This window comes from Aplysia californica, unplaced genomic scaffold (genome assembly GCF_000002075.1).
Source record: "Aplysia californica isolate F4 #8 unplaced genomic scaffold, AplCal3.0 scaffold00490, whole genome shotgun sequence".
Lineage (NCBI taxonomy): Eukaryota > Metazoa > Mollusca > Gastropoda > Aplysiida > Aplysiidae > Aplysia > Aplysia californica.
The window spans coordinates 261,312-276,723 of NW_004797760.1; the positions used below are offsets into that span (position 1 = coordinate 261,312).

The window sequence follows — 15,412 nt, forward strand, 5'->3', positions numbered from 1 at the left end:
TACTTTCTCTATTGGAATTATACAAAAAGTAAAGTGGGTCGAGTGCGGGTCAAACTAAAGAAAAGATGCATTTCATGGGAATGAAAGTGTTAAGTTAGCTATATTTAACAATAAAAAATATGGTTGCCCATGAATCAAATAAAAACATTTTTAGGATGCATTAACAAATGTTGCCAGACTCAATATCAAAATTAGTCACTTAAGGAAATATATTATTCCACAACGAAATAATAGTTTTTGACAGTACAGAGTACACTATAAGTAGGAATCACAAGACGAAAATGAAAGTAGACAACCGGAAGTTCTTCGGTAAATGTTTAGTTCATGGAATTTTTCACAACAATACTGACTCTAAAACCCGACTCATTTTCTTCACGATGGGAACAAAGACGAGACTGAACTGAGATTACTGTGAAGAAAGTAAGTTATTTGCACAAGCCTTGGTTCGATGAAAACCGCACTATGAAAATCAATGAAGACAAATTTAATTGCTAGTTAGAGCAACAGGAATAAAGCTTAATTTCTGATTTCTTTGTTGGGGAACGCAATGTAAATCAGCGTTTCCAATGCTCCTTGCCACCACGTTCTCTACGCCTCGCGACGCGATGCCGTTGTGATGGCTAACTGAATAACTCAACTGCATGCTGCATGGCATGATTATATTCATTAAATAGCAATTCACTTCACGATGCATGCTGTCTAAGCTGAAAACTGGGGAATATATTCATCGGTGTTGGATAACTGTGAAGGTGTGCAAGCTTTTAGATGGAATTCTTGCATTTAGTGGAGTATTTGGCTTTGATACTTTTTTGATTTCATTGAAAGGAAAGACAATGAAATTTTGATTGAGTCAAGAGTAGGCCTAGATTTAGGTCCATGTCTGTAATATAAATAAGACCCCATGTCCATTGTCATGGCATAGCTACAGAAATAAGACCTGAGGTTGGTTTCATCGCCAACTGCTTGGTGTGTGTGTACAACTTTGTAGTTTTTTTTATTAATTTGTGCTTTCTTTTATAAATAATCTCAGAAATTCTCTTTCCGTAAATTTAGCTTCTCCTCAACAAAGTTGTACTCTCACACACACCACACACACACACAAGCGCGCGCGCACACGTATACACACACACACACACACACAAACATGTGCGCACACAGCCCAAGCAGTCGACGATGAAACCAAGCCCATCGTGCCCAAAGCGGGCCTGCCACGGCAAGATCTAGAACAGTCAACTGGTGAGGGAAACCCTGGACGATGACAAAAATAGATGGCACATATACGTCATCTATTTGGGCAAATCACAGAGGTGTGCTAGGTGCTCGTTGTAGCTTCATATCTTCTTTTTTGGTACTCTTTTTCTTAGTAGCTTCAGTTCATGATTCATTCTGGCTGAGGAATAGGCTCGCTAGGCTATTAGACAACACACAGTATGGCAGTGGCAGTCTGAACTTTTCAACTTTTCAGGTGCTGACTGCATGGCCATGGGAGGTTCAATGGTAGCTTTGTTCTGACGTTTCCTTTCCTCTAAGAAACTTTTATGTATGAGTGTTTGAAAAATAGAGACCCACAGTTTGAACTGTAAGCTGGACACTTGGCTCACTTGGCTTTTTTTACAAGAATTTCATGTGTTCAAGTTTTTTTTTTAAACTTTGCTATCATGAATGAGAATCAAGTGCCTGGCTAATGGGTTTTCCTTTTCCTCAAGCAAAGTTTTGCACTTGTCTTATATGACTGGATACACTTTCCTGAGCAAGTACCCACAGTTGTATTGTATCCTGTGACAACATTTTCAAGCTTCATCAGGTCCTACTTTCAGTGACTTTATAAGATTAGTCACTGGTGGTTGTTCCTCTTTTTTGTGTTCTATTTTCTGAGAACGCAGGTGGTGCAACATAATGGAATATTTGAATTTGAGGAGGAAGTGATCAATGTCATGTCATTGCTGCTGGTCACACCGGGACTGCTAAGGAAGACTTTATTTATCAATAGTACCATCATCTTAAGAAAAGCAGTGCAGAACTATTGGGGGTCAGGATTATAATCTCTATGACTGCCTTTTCCTTTGATGCTTGCAAAGAGATTTTCAACACAGTCCTGATTCTGCCTGTTGTTGAGTGAAAGTTATCATCACCTTTGACATTTTCCTTTAAGAGTCAAAAGGACTTTTACTTGAAACGCCAGGAAGGGTCTTCGCTGTTTCATTGCCCTGTCATGTTGCTTAACCAACAAATGGTATCTTTCAAAAAGGAAATATGGGATGAAGTTGGTGTGATACAACATTTGTAAGGTGCAGATGACTTGCTTTTTTTTGGTAATAAAAGCATTAAAAAGACTGTTTAACCTGTCAATGAAAAAAGATGTCCGTGTGCTTTGGATGGTAACACATTCACTTGACGGAGGAATGCTATCTCAGCAGTAACACTATGGCCTAGAGAACTTGAGCTGCTAAATTTACTCTCAGAGATGAGAAAAATATATGGCTAAAACAATGGGGTTTTGGGTATGTTTTGTGGTTATCCTTAGTTGAAAAGTTTGGCCCTATTTCATAGAAATATCTGATCACATGCTTGGACATGACACCATAATTGCTAAGAATATTGCTTCGACTAGTTATTCATAATGTTCGTAAGTAGATTTTAGAGGGAGGGGGGGGGCTGATGGTGGACATGACTAGATTTATTTTTTCATGACATTAAAAAAAATTGGCTGTTTGGGGTGACTTGCATCTTGCGAAAGCCCTCACAGTTCTTGATGCCTTTATCACATATATCACAGATCTCACTTTGAAACCTATAACTCCAACACATCCCCACTGCTTCAATTAACAAATTTTCAAGAATTAGAGATTGCATTGTTGAATTGCTCTAAAAGAACCATTATATGGGTTGCTTCCATTTTGAAAATAAACCTTTGGCAAGAAATGCTGTCGTCGCATGTTCAGCTTCTTTTTCAGTCCCCTGGAACTTCCCAGCTGTAACTTTCAATATTATAATGAGGCTGACTTTTGAGGGTCATTTCATAAAACATTGACACTGATTTAACAGCTTGCCCCAAATTGCCCTCTCAGTAACACACATGATATTAGATAACATTGTTTGAAATTGCACAGTGGATTTGAGAAACAAATGTCCTGTAGGTGGATGGTTAGCGAGTGCTATGAATGATGGTGGGTTTTCTCCTTCCTTCCTATCAAACATCTACCATCTTTTTATCTCTCTTCCTTCTCTTTTTGTGTTTGTTAACCTGTAATCTTTGGCACTTATATATTATCCATTGTGCAGAAATATTGAAATTACATATGTGTTTTTAAAATTTCGATCTGTTTTCCATGTCCAGATACGTCAAAATGGTTGGGAGGAGGAGCACGCTGCTTGTAACAAAGCGCAGTTTGCGCAACTCTGACTCACGACCTGGTAAAAGGCCAAGACGAATAGTGCAACCAAAAGTGTTGGTAAGGAATTCTGTGTTTGTTTGATAAGGGCATCATATTTGTTATGAAAAGCCCAAACAAATTCTTTAAGATTAAAAGCAATTTCAGAAACATATAAAAACAAAATATTGGCAAACCAGTCTCTGCTCATTTTTCAAGTGCACCATCTGAGCTCAGGTGTAATGAATCGGTATCGGGTGCTTGCTACACCTCTAGTACTTATGCTTCATTGATAGTCCAAAGGCTTTTGGTAAAGCTACATATGGTGGGCTATTTAAGATTGTGGAAGAGCTATACAAAGATGGAAAGAATGTAAGAATTACGTGTATTGGCAATTTGTACTGAGACCAAAACGCTCCTCTTAGAATCGAGGGAGACTACAGTAAATATTTTATAAACAAATTAAAAGAGGAGCTAGGAAAGACTATATGTTATGTCACAAGAACTCTTTAACATCGTAAAACAATCGTTTGAAACATAGAAAAAAGTTAGTCTCAAAGTGGATAGAGAAAGTATTGATAATGTCAGATATATGCCAATGGCACTGTTTTTATAGCAGATTCAGAAAAGGATCTCTTCAATTGCTTCTAGATCTGTTGTGATAGAAAGTGAATGTGAAGGGTTATTGTTGGACATAAAGAAAACAATGCATGGTTCTATCTAATAAAAAAGCAGCAAATCATATCTCTTAAGCAGTGAAAAGATGAAACATTCAACAATTTAAAGATCATGGGTATAGATATATGTGTCACGATTCGGTGGAATCAGGCTCTCATCAATTTTTGGGCATTTTGAGTTATTGGTATTGTCTCAAAACATGTTCATTTGTCTGTCTCTCGATGCAAAATACCCATATATCTTGAACAGAAGTCGAGATTGAAAGAGGCGGGGGGCAAAGGTACAATTAATGATAAAATGGTCGTCAAAGTTTGGTGACTTTCATAGTCTGAGAGCCTTTGGAAAATAAAAATGTACATTTTTAGGCCTTTAATCGTTTTTCAATAAAATCCACACAGAAATAGTCTGCTTTTAAATGGACATGAAAGGTGTTAAGCCAATAAACAAAAATTCGATAAAGTTTACAAACTGGCGGGAAAATGCCGGTTCTTTGATTTCATTATTTTGACGAGTGCCTGATTTTACCACGATGCCTCACATATGCTTACATCAGATGCCAAATGTTTCACATAAATAAAATTTGTGGCGTTGTGAAACCAAGCTCTTTGCCAAAATAATGAAATGAAGAAGAAATGAACGACAAACTGTGATCTTCGATGTCTGTTGCAAATCTGGCACTTAATAATGGTGATGAAAGAAAACATTCATTGTTCTAACTATTGCCCAGTAAACAATGGTTTGTTGTGTGCAGGTTTAGAAAATATTTATATTTTTAATGCTTTTTTACTACTTCATTCTTCAGGATGACACTGTTGGAATGTCTCGAAGAGAGGAACAAGAATTGAACAAAGCTTTGTATGCATCTTTACAAGACAGTCGCCGTTCTCGGTCAATGCCAATCTTGCAATGTATTTCAAGCAGCAGTATTAGCTCAAGTAGCCATGAGACAAGCATCAGCAGTCATCAAAGTAACGGAGGGAGAAGCCCTCACAAGGCATCTTATAAGTCTACTAGACATTCCACGGGCAATCACAAATCGGAAAAGCTTTCTCTTAGCAAGCGGCGCTCGTTTCCCTCATCTACTCTCTCCCCAAAGAGATTACTGAGGAGAACTGGAAGTAAGTCTTTTTGTATATTCATGAACTGTGATATATATATCGTCTGATTTTTTCCCAACATTGTTTTTGATTTTCACTGCTTTTTTTTATGGCTTGCAAAGTCCATAAGGTGATAGTTTTTCAAATGTAGATATTAAAACGAGATGTTTCCATTTTCCATCCCTTTATGTATTTATTTGCACTATGTAAAATGTCTAAGGCATTTTCTTTTTAAAAGTTTATAATTTTTCTCCAGCGTGGTGGTTATTGTTGTAAAGTAGAATAATCATAATGTAACATTATAAGTACCCATTTTCAGTATTCCATAACGAGTACTGTAATGATCAGTATATCGGTATCGTTGAGAGCAAGAAAAGAGTAACACACTCACACACACATACACAGATAAACAACAAAGATGTCTAGCTTACGGCAGCACAAGCCGCAGTCATGTAAAGTTTAAGTCTTATATTAAACTCTGGAACACAACCCGAGAAGTTGTTTCATTTATTAATGTTTAATGTTGTTGGTGTTCTTGGACTGTTCGCAAGCAGATCTAGAATACACAACATTTATCAATTTGAGGGTCATATAAAATAATTACTTTCGCCATCATTGTTACTATGTGTGCCTTTTCTGCGTGTACGGTAATAGTTGTTTGAACACAAAAGGTAACAGAATATGATAAAATACCATTCACGTATTGTCCATCCTTCTGTGATGAGGTTTGTCTCTTTCTGTTGAATTTTTATTCCAGCGTCATCCGCCTCTTGCAACAATAATGAAATGGGAAATTTTTGTGTCTGAGCTTATTCTGGTTCCCCCAACGTGGTGGTGAAGTGGAACAGATCATGAGTGATTACTAAAAGGCTTAGTATTACAGTGCTTCCACTCTTCCGTATTTTTACGGAAATCCGTACTTTCTGCCTGTTCCGTACTTGTTCATCCATCATTATCAACTCCCTCCGTAAAAAAAACTGTGACAGTGCAGGACTGCCGAAATTCCGTACTCGCCTTCGTATCGTCTTGTATAAGTTACGGATATTTACGATAATTCTCTCGGCAACAAGTTAACGTTATAGAAACCTGCCAAATTGCGCATTTCCGGCAATCGGACATTATACCGCTATGTCCCAGTCCCATGCATTCATTGCGTGTTGGTCGGCAGTACATTTTTTACCTGCAGATGGATCCAAATCTGGCGAACCTTTTGTGCCAACTTCCTCCTTTCTGTCATTCACTCATTCCTTCTGTCTATCTTCGGATTGATGCCGCGGCTGGAAAATCTGCGCGTTGATCAAGACTAATTTTGATCTTAGACAGAAAATTACTATCGGAAAGAAACTTTTTTAGCAAATTTTATCTAGATCTAGAGAAATTATCAATGCGAAGATTCTATGGCACGTGAACGCAATATAAGGGCCGCGATGAAAAAAATATGATATGCTGATACACGGGCGTGTCCACTACAGATGGGATCGGCCGATTGTGCTGCAGAATTTTCCTTACTTTTCAGCTTCAGCTGTTAGAAGCACTGGTATTAGTTTACTGAATTGGGTTGTTTTTTTCACGTCCCCCCCCCTAAAAAATAGTTTGTTTTTTTAAATTGCGCAGTGAATGTCTACGTCACTGACAAATAGTCATCTGAATCCTCTATATGCTCTTTCACAGGTCAAAGACAAACCTCTAGTTCGACATCCACTCCGTCGAGCACCCCAACCCGGGGGATTTCTCACTTGGCCAGTGTCAATGTGGATGAGAGCAGTAAGGATTCTGTTCGCTCTTCCTCCAGTTCAGTCAATGGATCAAAAAGGTATGAGCCATAGCTTGCTTTTTTTTTTTTTTTTTTTTAGCCACTTGTGCCTCACGCCTGGAGGGTATTGGGAATGTTGGATGGGAGGGAGAGGGGAGATGGATTGGTATTTTTTTGTTGGCAGATGAAAATTCAGTGAAAGGCCAAGAAGAGGATATTGAAAGAGTTATCTGAGTGTTTTTTAAAGCTGCTTTTTCTTTTCAAGTTGTGAAATTTTGCTTTCAGATTCTTTTTCTGTTTTTTCATTAGACCTGCATGTTTGCCGACAATCGTCTGAAATCCGACAATCGCGACGCGACCCGCGAGGCGCCCGATGCTATCGCTAGGCCCACCTGTATCAGTCAATGTGCTAAGTGCGAGGCCTGGCCGACTGCCAGCGTCCCCCTTTTCTCCCGTCGGCTTTGTCGGCACTTTCGTTTTCGTGCCGACCACCGACTGCCGACGTCGGCGTTTCCGACATAATTGTCGGAACCTGAGTAGAAATGTGAATACGAAAAAGGACGACGACCTAAATTATTTACTTTCAGTTTCGTGCTCGAGCGGCCATTTTGAATTTCGTTTTGTTGACAAATTCAATTGTTCAGATCGTGTGGATTCATTCCAGTCCGACTCACTTAGGCTAGATAATAGAATCTAGATCTAGATCTAGATTTATATAGATCATTATAGACCTCAATGGAGGATTCATATTCCAATTCTATTTTGTCAAACCCTATCATAGGCTGTGCTGTAATATTAATGTTGGTAAAAGGCATTTCATCAGGTGCGTGAATTATTTATTTATTTAGAATCTAGACCAAGTCTAGACTCAGCTGAGCCCTTCTGATCGGAATCGGATGCGGATTTCTAGTTCAAGGCCTATTCCTAGATCCTATTCACTTGTTCTACAATATCTAGATCTAGATTTATTTAGTTTACTAGATCTAGATCTATATGGAGGATTCATATTCCAATTCTAGAATCTATTGTGTTATTGTATCAAACCCTATTATTATAGATCTAGCAATGTTAGATGTGGGCCATTATGCTCCTTGACCTTGTAAGCCTTGTTTGTTTTGGAGTGTGGTTTTTTAATTTTAAAAATGTTTTTCATTTTGGACTTTTGCTGGCCTTTTCACATGAGGCTCGTTGCAGGTTCTTTTTTGGGGTAGGCCTAGGGGTAGGGGTAGGGTTAGGTCTCTTCTTTGTTGTGTTTGATGGGGTGGTCGCTCGTTACTCGGAAGTCCTTCCTTATGACACCCACAAAAGCTTGCGCAAAATTTTCAGACAATCTGGTTGAGGCTCACATGCAGGTCTATTTTATACATCCAGGTTTCTCATAACACAGGTTAATGTTTTTTGTCATCTAAGTGCATATTCAATTCCATTCTGTAGAAAAATGAAGAAATTCTAGCTTTAAAAAAACTTTTATGTGAAAGTGAAGAACTGATGCTCTCAAATATCAAGCTAGTTTAAAACATCAGCAAGATAAGACGTGGCATCAGTAGCCTAGACCATTTAACCATTTTTGTTTTCAAGATTAGATGTTTGACTCATAGTCTTTTAAACTCTCACTCTGTAAACCTTTCATTTTATTTTCTAGTGCTGATACACGTAAAAAATGTTATATTTTGCACTGATCTCTCTCGATGGTTCATTAATCCTTGTGTATTTTATTCTGCTCTCAGCACCAGTTCTGTTGTTTTGTCAGTTGTCTTTTTGTCATTCAATTTAATTTGATACTGAACGAAATACATTACATCAGATTTTTGTGTTCACTGATGATTAGAACTTATTACAGATTGACCCAGCTTTCCCTCGTTGCCTGTGTCTTGCAGATTTGCTTCTTTTGTGCACCTCTTGCCTTTGCTGTGACTAAGTTTGGCTATTTGAGCATTTTTGGGCAATAATACTTTTAGCTGTGGTGGTACTTTCATTCTTCTTCCATCTTAGAAAACACAGATAACCGGGGGCTCTCGTGGCCTAGAGGTTAAGGTGTTGGCCTCTCATTCAAAGGTCCCGGGTTCGAATCCGGGTAGCGACCACAAAATATTTTCTTCTCTAAAATTGTCTCCTTTCACCTCCTTTCCTGCTCTCTTGCAATGTTCTGTTGTCTGCTTTCATTTCCACTTTCTGCCCCCCACCCCCTCACCTCCTTTGCCCCATCTCCTTATTGCTGTCTTTCTGCCACACCCCTGATCTTCTGGTAGGAAAGATCTACACCTAGCCTTCTCGGACAAGGGCGAAAAATCTCGGAGGGCCCGTGTACGTGTGCAAGTTGCGCACGTTAAAGATCCCTTGGTGGTCTAAAATCGATAAGAGTAGGCTTCGGCCGCCGCCCGGGCAAAATTCAAAATTTCCTACCAACTGAAAATATTAGGTGTGTCCCGCACGCTCATATGACCTTATGCAGTTGCGAGCGCCGTAAAACACTTTACAAAAACAAAAAACACCGTTTTGGGAGATCAAAATACCGATTTGCAGAGGCTGTCATTCTGTTAAAACTGTCTTTCACATTCTAATGTCTAATGGCACTTGCTTATCTATGATGTTGATAGCATTTTGCACACAAAGAAATAAAACTCTTTTAGATCAGGCATTGTTTGCTTTTGGCAGGGCAGACAATGTGGTGATACTTGCACCTTCGCTTTCCTAATGTATGATGTCTTTGCTGGCTATTATTTAGCCCACACAGGGGAGTTTTGGATTTTAATCTGAGTGAGATTTGAATTTTTTTAGCCTTCTTAACTGTTTTCTTGATAATGCTTCTGGTACCTTGTCTTTGTGGGGTGCTACATGCTTTTCTATCAAAATAATCTAAATCTTGTCGAGGAAAGTTTTAGACTTTTAATATCACAAAGTGTGTGTGTTTGTTTAGGATTTTTATTTATGGACTTCCCATGGGATAGGTGTACCACCCCGTATCTGGTGTAAGTGTTTATAGGAGGGCTCACAATGATTTTTGCCGTCTCTATTGTGCTCGGTCTTGCTTCTCACTCATTGCAGCATGCTCTTTTCACTACCTTGCCTTACTGATTTTGGATTTTCCCCCTCTGACTTCACTGCACTTGGTTAGTTTGTGTCTTTTTTTAAAATTCATTTTCCCTACCACTCATTTGTCTGGGTTGTATCAGATATTTTTAATAATATAAATTGTATGGCAATGCTTTTTGTGTTCTATTCACACCTTTCTTGACAATTTGACTTCCTAAAGCCAAGGATCCTGCATGCAGTTTGTATTTCATCTGTCAATTTTTGGATAGGCAGAAAATGTTTCACAATTGTTTGACATGCAGAAATTCTAATGCTAAGAGTGAATGGGATAAAGCTTTTGCAGGGGGCTCTCGTGGTCTAGAGGTTGCGGAGTTGGTCTCTCATTCAATAGGCCCCAGGTTCGAAACCTAACAGCGATGGAAAATTGTCTTCTTTCACCTCCTTTCCTACTTTCTAACCATGTTTTGTTGTCTGCTTTGGTCTTCACTTTCTGTCTCCTCCTCCTCTGGGTTCCTGACTCTTTCTGCAACTTTTCTACTGCCACTCCTTGGCCCCTTCTTACTGCTGTCTTTCAGCCACTCCGCTGATCTTAGGGTAGGTAAGATCTAACACCTAGCTTTCTCAGACAAAGGCGAAAAATCTTTGTGGTCCAGTGTGCAAGTTGCGCATGTTAAAGATCCATTGGTGTTCCAAAATCGATAAGAGTAGGCTTCGGCCGCCACCGTGGCAAAATTCAAAATTAATTCCTACCAAACTGTGTCCGCGCACTCATGTGACCTTATGCAATTGCGAGCTCTGTAAAGCACTTACCAATACAAACGAAGACTTTTGCTAGTAAAGTTGTTAGCAGTAGTCAGATTGTGATGACATGAAAAAGTGACCAGATTTTTATGACTTTTGTCTGTTGCTTGTGTCACTTTTCTAATTGAAAATTTGTTCATTACGCTTTAAAGTCAAATATAGACTTTCACAACCTTTATTTTAATTTTTTCGACTGCTGTGTGTCGATGGAGATGTAGCTAAAAAAGAGTATTATGGACTTCTGTGATATTGGTTGTTTTTGTGCAGTCATGCAATGTATTTAGTGCTTGGTACTCTTATGGGTGCTACATTTCTGTTTTGTCTGTGTTGATCGAGTGAGAGCATAGAATGGTAGGTGAATGTCATGAGCTTGTATTGCCGTGTTGAAGATCTGGTAGCTGATGGTGTATTTGAAGTCTCAGTGCAACTTATAAATATTAAGACCACTTGTTTTATTTTCTTACCATAGTGTTCGTTTCCTTACATTTCTGTTATAGGTAGCAGTGTGCTGTTTGTTAAGGTCCTTGCAGTAGGCTTGCTTTTGTCGACTTTCATCAGTCAAGGTGTCTTTAAGGTGTGCTGCTTACACATGAAATGTAACTGAACTTTGATTAAAGGTTTAATGGGGGCTCTCGTGGCCTAGAGGTTAAGGTGTTGGCCTCTCATTCAAAGGTCCCGGGTTGGAATCCGGGTAGCGACCGAAAAATTTTCTTCGGTAAAATTGTCTCCTTTCACCTCCTTTCCTGCTCTCTAGCAATGTTCTGTTGTCTGCTTTCATTTCCACTTTCTGCCCCCACCCCCACCCCTTCACCTCCTTTGCCCCCTCCTCTGGGCTCCTGACTCTTTCTGCAGACTTTCTAATGCTACTCCTTGGCTCCTCCTTACTGCTGTCTTTCAGCCACACCCCTGATTTTCTGGTAGGAAAGATCTACACCTAGCCTTTTCGGACAAGGGCGAAAAATCTCGGAGGGCTCGTGTGCAAGTTGCGCACGTTAAAGATCCCTTGGTGGTCTAAAATCGATAAGAGTAGGCTTCGGCCGCCGCCCGGGCAAAATTCAAAATTTCCTACCAACTGAAAATATTAGGTGTGTCCCACACGCTCATATGACCTTATGCAGTTGCGAGCGCCGTAAAACACTTTACAAAAACAAAAAACACCGTTTTGGGAGATCAAAATACCGATTTGCAGAGGCTGTCATTCTGTTAAAACTGTCTTTCACATTCTAATGTCTAATGGCACTTGCTTATCTATGATGTTGATAGCATTTTGCACACAAAGAGGTTTAATTATTGGTGTTATAAACTGAAAGTTTTCTGTATCTAGAATTAATGTGGGTACTTTGTTGTAAGATGCTTACAAAGCCTCAAATATCACAGGCAAAAGCAGGATGTTTTAATGACCTTGGGGTTGCTTACTATAGAAGAAGGAATTGGTACCCGTTCTTCCCACAATTTCTTACATTCTGGATCCCAATTTTTAAAATATAAAATTTGCTCTGTTTTCTCAGAAAAACGAATGCCTGAACACATGCACACACACATTCTGTGAGCATGTGCACATACGTTCTATCAGAAAGTAAGAAAAGTTCAGGTTAAAATATGTTCTTAAAAAATCCTTCCCATCTTCTTTCCTGCATGTCTTTTTCATGACAAAGTTTGATTCAATTTCTTTTTTTAGTTGAATCAAACACTTGGCCTTGTTCATTTGTGGGCTATTAGTTTGCTTCCTATTTACTCTTCCAGCCTTTTCCACGCTCTATTGTTGTTTAGTTTCTTCTTTTTAAACATTTTTTGATACTTGAAAATATTTTTGAAAGGTATCGGTGTCTTTTTACATCCGTAACAAAATATGAGGGCTTTCGTGGGTTGAATTAGGGGTCCATTTATCTAGAGGTAAAGGATTCGCTTCCTATGTCAAAAGGCCTGGTCTAATTATTGGTTCATGCAGACATTGTTAGTGGATATTATAGTGGAGTCGTCATCAAGAAAGACTCGGACGCTTTTAGAAAAATTTATGTTGTAGACAAACTATTTTCTGACCATTACTTCATCTTACTTGTGTTGGATGTGACTAAAACCAAGCCTGAAAAACATTGTGTCTACAAGGAACATCAAAGGAATTGACATTAATAAGTTTAAAATGGATTTGTTGAAATCTTTAAGTAACTTTAAAACAGTCTGTGTTGATTTGTATAATTCCACTGTTAGGGCAGTTCTTGACAAGCACGCACCACTTGTAACTCGTCGTCTGTCGACTAGACCGTATGCACCATGGTTTGGAGTTGAGGTGAAAGCGGCCAAAATCGAATGCAGGAAGGCAGAGAGACAATGGCTTAAAACAGGGCTCACCATCCACAAGCACATTTTTAGATTAAAGAAGCGAGAGCTGAAATTTGTAATTAAATGTGCTAAAAAGAAATACTATGTTTCTAAATTGGAAAATTAAAAATCATGTAAACAATTGTTCAGCATTTGTGATGAACTATTAGGAAGGGTCAAAGAGACACGTCTCCCGAATTCTTTTTAGCGATCAAGAACTACCCGAAAAGTTTGCTGATTATTTTACAGATAAAGTCCAGAAACTAAGAAACGACCTTGATGACTATGAAACATGTTGTGATTTTGATGTATATGATGGGGTGATTCTTGATAAGTTTAAACCTGTTTCTGAAGAATACATTAAATCTGTAATTCTAAAATCCCCTAGCAAACATTGTGATCTCGACCCTGTCCCTAGTTCTCTGTTGTCTTCCTGCATTGACGAACTGATCCCATTTATTACTAAAATCATAAATAATTCTCTAGTGTATGGATCAGTACCAGATTCGTTAAAAATCGCTCTTGTAAAACCTTTGCTAAAGAAGCAAAACTTAGATCAGAATGTCTTAAAGAACTATAGACCTGTTTCAAATCTACCTTTTTTGTCTAAAATCCTTGAAAAGGTTGTCCTCGAGCAGCTTCGTCATCATCACTTACAAGAAAACAATCTGTTAGAGCTATTCCAGTCTGCCTATCGAGCTAACCACAGCACAGAAACAGCACTTCTTAAAGTCATGAATGACATGCTTACTGATTGTGATTCAGGAAAAGTTGTTTTGCTGAGCCTTTTAGATCTATCAGCAGCTTTTGATACAATTGACCATCACATTTTATTGAAGCGATTGGAAGTGTCTTTTGGATTATCCGGGACTGCCCTTAGCTGGTTTTCTTCTTACCTGTCAAATCGTTACCAATCTGTTTTTATTAAAGGGCTTAAGTCATCAGATCATGCTCTTAAGTATGGGGTCCCCCAGGGCTCAGTCCTCGGTCCAGTTTTGTTCACCATTTATACTCAACCACTTGTCAAGGAAATAGTTAAATATGACTTAAAGTACCATTTCTATGCTGATGATACCCAAATTTATGGTTCAACATTATTTACCAACTTAGATGAACTTGTCCATCGTGCTGAAAATTGTATTGCCTTAGTCAAAAACTGGATGAACAAAAATAAATTGATGTTAAATGATAATAAAACAGAAGTCATTCTGGCAGGCAGTGCAAAGTCTGTTAAAGAGGTTGACCATGATCACATTAAAATTGGTGATGAAAAATTTTTATTTTCAAGAAAAGTTAAGAATCTTGGCATCTATTTTGATTCTAGTTTGTCAATGTCGGCTGAGGTAAATCATCTGATCAGCTGCATGTATTTAGAAATAAGAAAAATTAATAAAATACATCATCTGATCAATACCAAGTATACTGCTTTACTAGTAACTAGCTTAATTTTATCAAAACTCGATTTTTGTAACTCCTTGTTATCAGGAATATCACTGGAGAAAGTTAAAAGACTTCAAACTGTCCAAAACAATGCAGCACGTTTAGTTTTACGGAAAAGAAAGCGAGACTCTGCTAAACCTCTTTTACGAACTTTGCATTGGCTTCCTGTTGAGAAAAGGATTGTGTACAAGTTGGCCACCATATGTCACAAATGTTTGAATGATAATGCACCATCATATTTATCAAATCTGTTAAGACTGTACATTCCAACTCGCAGTTTAAGATCATCAGCTGACAAAAAGAAATTTATTTTACCATCTATGAAACTTAAAACAATGGGTGAAAGGGCATTTGAATACAAAGGCCCCAAGATCTGGAATGCTTTACCAAGTACGTTGAGAGAAATAAAATCTTTTGATTCATTCAAAAGTCAGCTGAAGTCGTTTCTGTTTTTAAATTAATAAGATGAATATTTGGAATAATTTTCTTTAGTCAGAACACAACGTTTCATGTAACTGTTGTATGTTGTACTGTATTGTAAAGCGCCCAGAGCCTGTGTACTTTATTCGGGGTTGAGCGCTATATAAATGTCATTTATTATTATTATTAGAAAAAAGGGCAGTGGGTTCCTTCATATTTTTTCCAACCACTGATGTCTGGATAGATTTCATGGTGTATCTAGGCTTCTTAGAAAACGAAGGATAACATGGTGTATTTAAAAATGGCATGTGATGTCACATTAGTGTAAAAAAACAGGCCATGTATATTATAGGGTCACAAAAATCTGTTACACATTGGTTGGAGCACCTGTCTTCATTTTTTCCTGACCTCTAGCAAGGAAGTGAATAACAACAGAAAAAAGGTAGAAATTCCTCACTGTTTGAGATTTCACTGCTTGTCCGTGTTCTTTTGGGGTTGAC

General features: G+C 38.3%; 1 protein-coding gene across 6 annotated transcripts in view; it reads left to right on the top strand.

Moving 5' to 3' along the window:
* The first annotated feature begins 69 nt into the window (after positions 1–69).
* The window catches only part of LOC101847754 (protein Jumonji), a 67,590-nt gene continuing 52,247 nt past the window's right edge, over positions 70–15,412 (top strand). For 4 of the 6 annotated variants that reach the window (XM_013086666.2, XM_035971745.1, XM_013086663.2 and 1 more), the window contains exons 1-4: positions 70–420; positions 3,338–3,452; positions 4,852–5,167; positions 6,818–6,959. In XM_013086666.2, the coding sequence (XP_012942120.2) occupies positions 3,348–3,452; positions 4,852–5,167; positions 6,818–6,959 (563 nt within the window). In that variant the 5' untranslated portion in view covers positions 70–420; positions 3,338–3,347. The other 2 variants (XM_013086664.2, XM_035971744.1) reach the window with 2 other exon arrangements.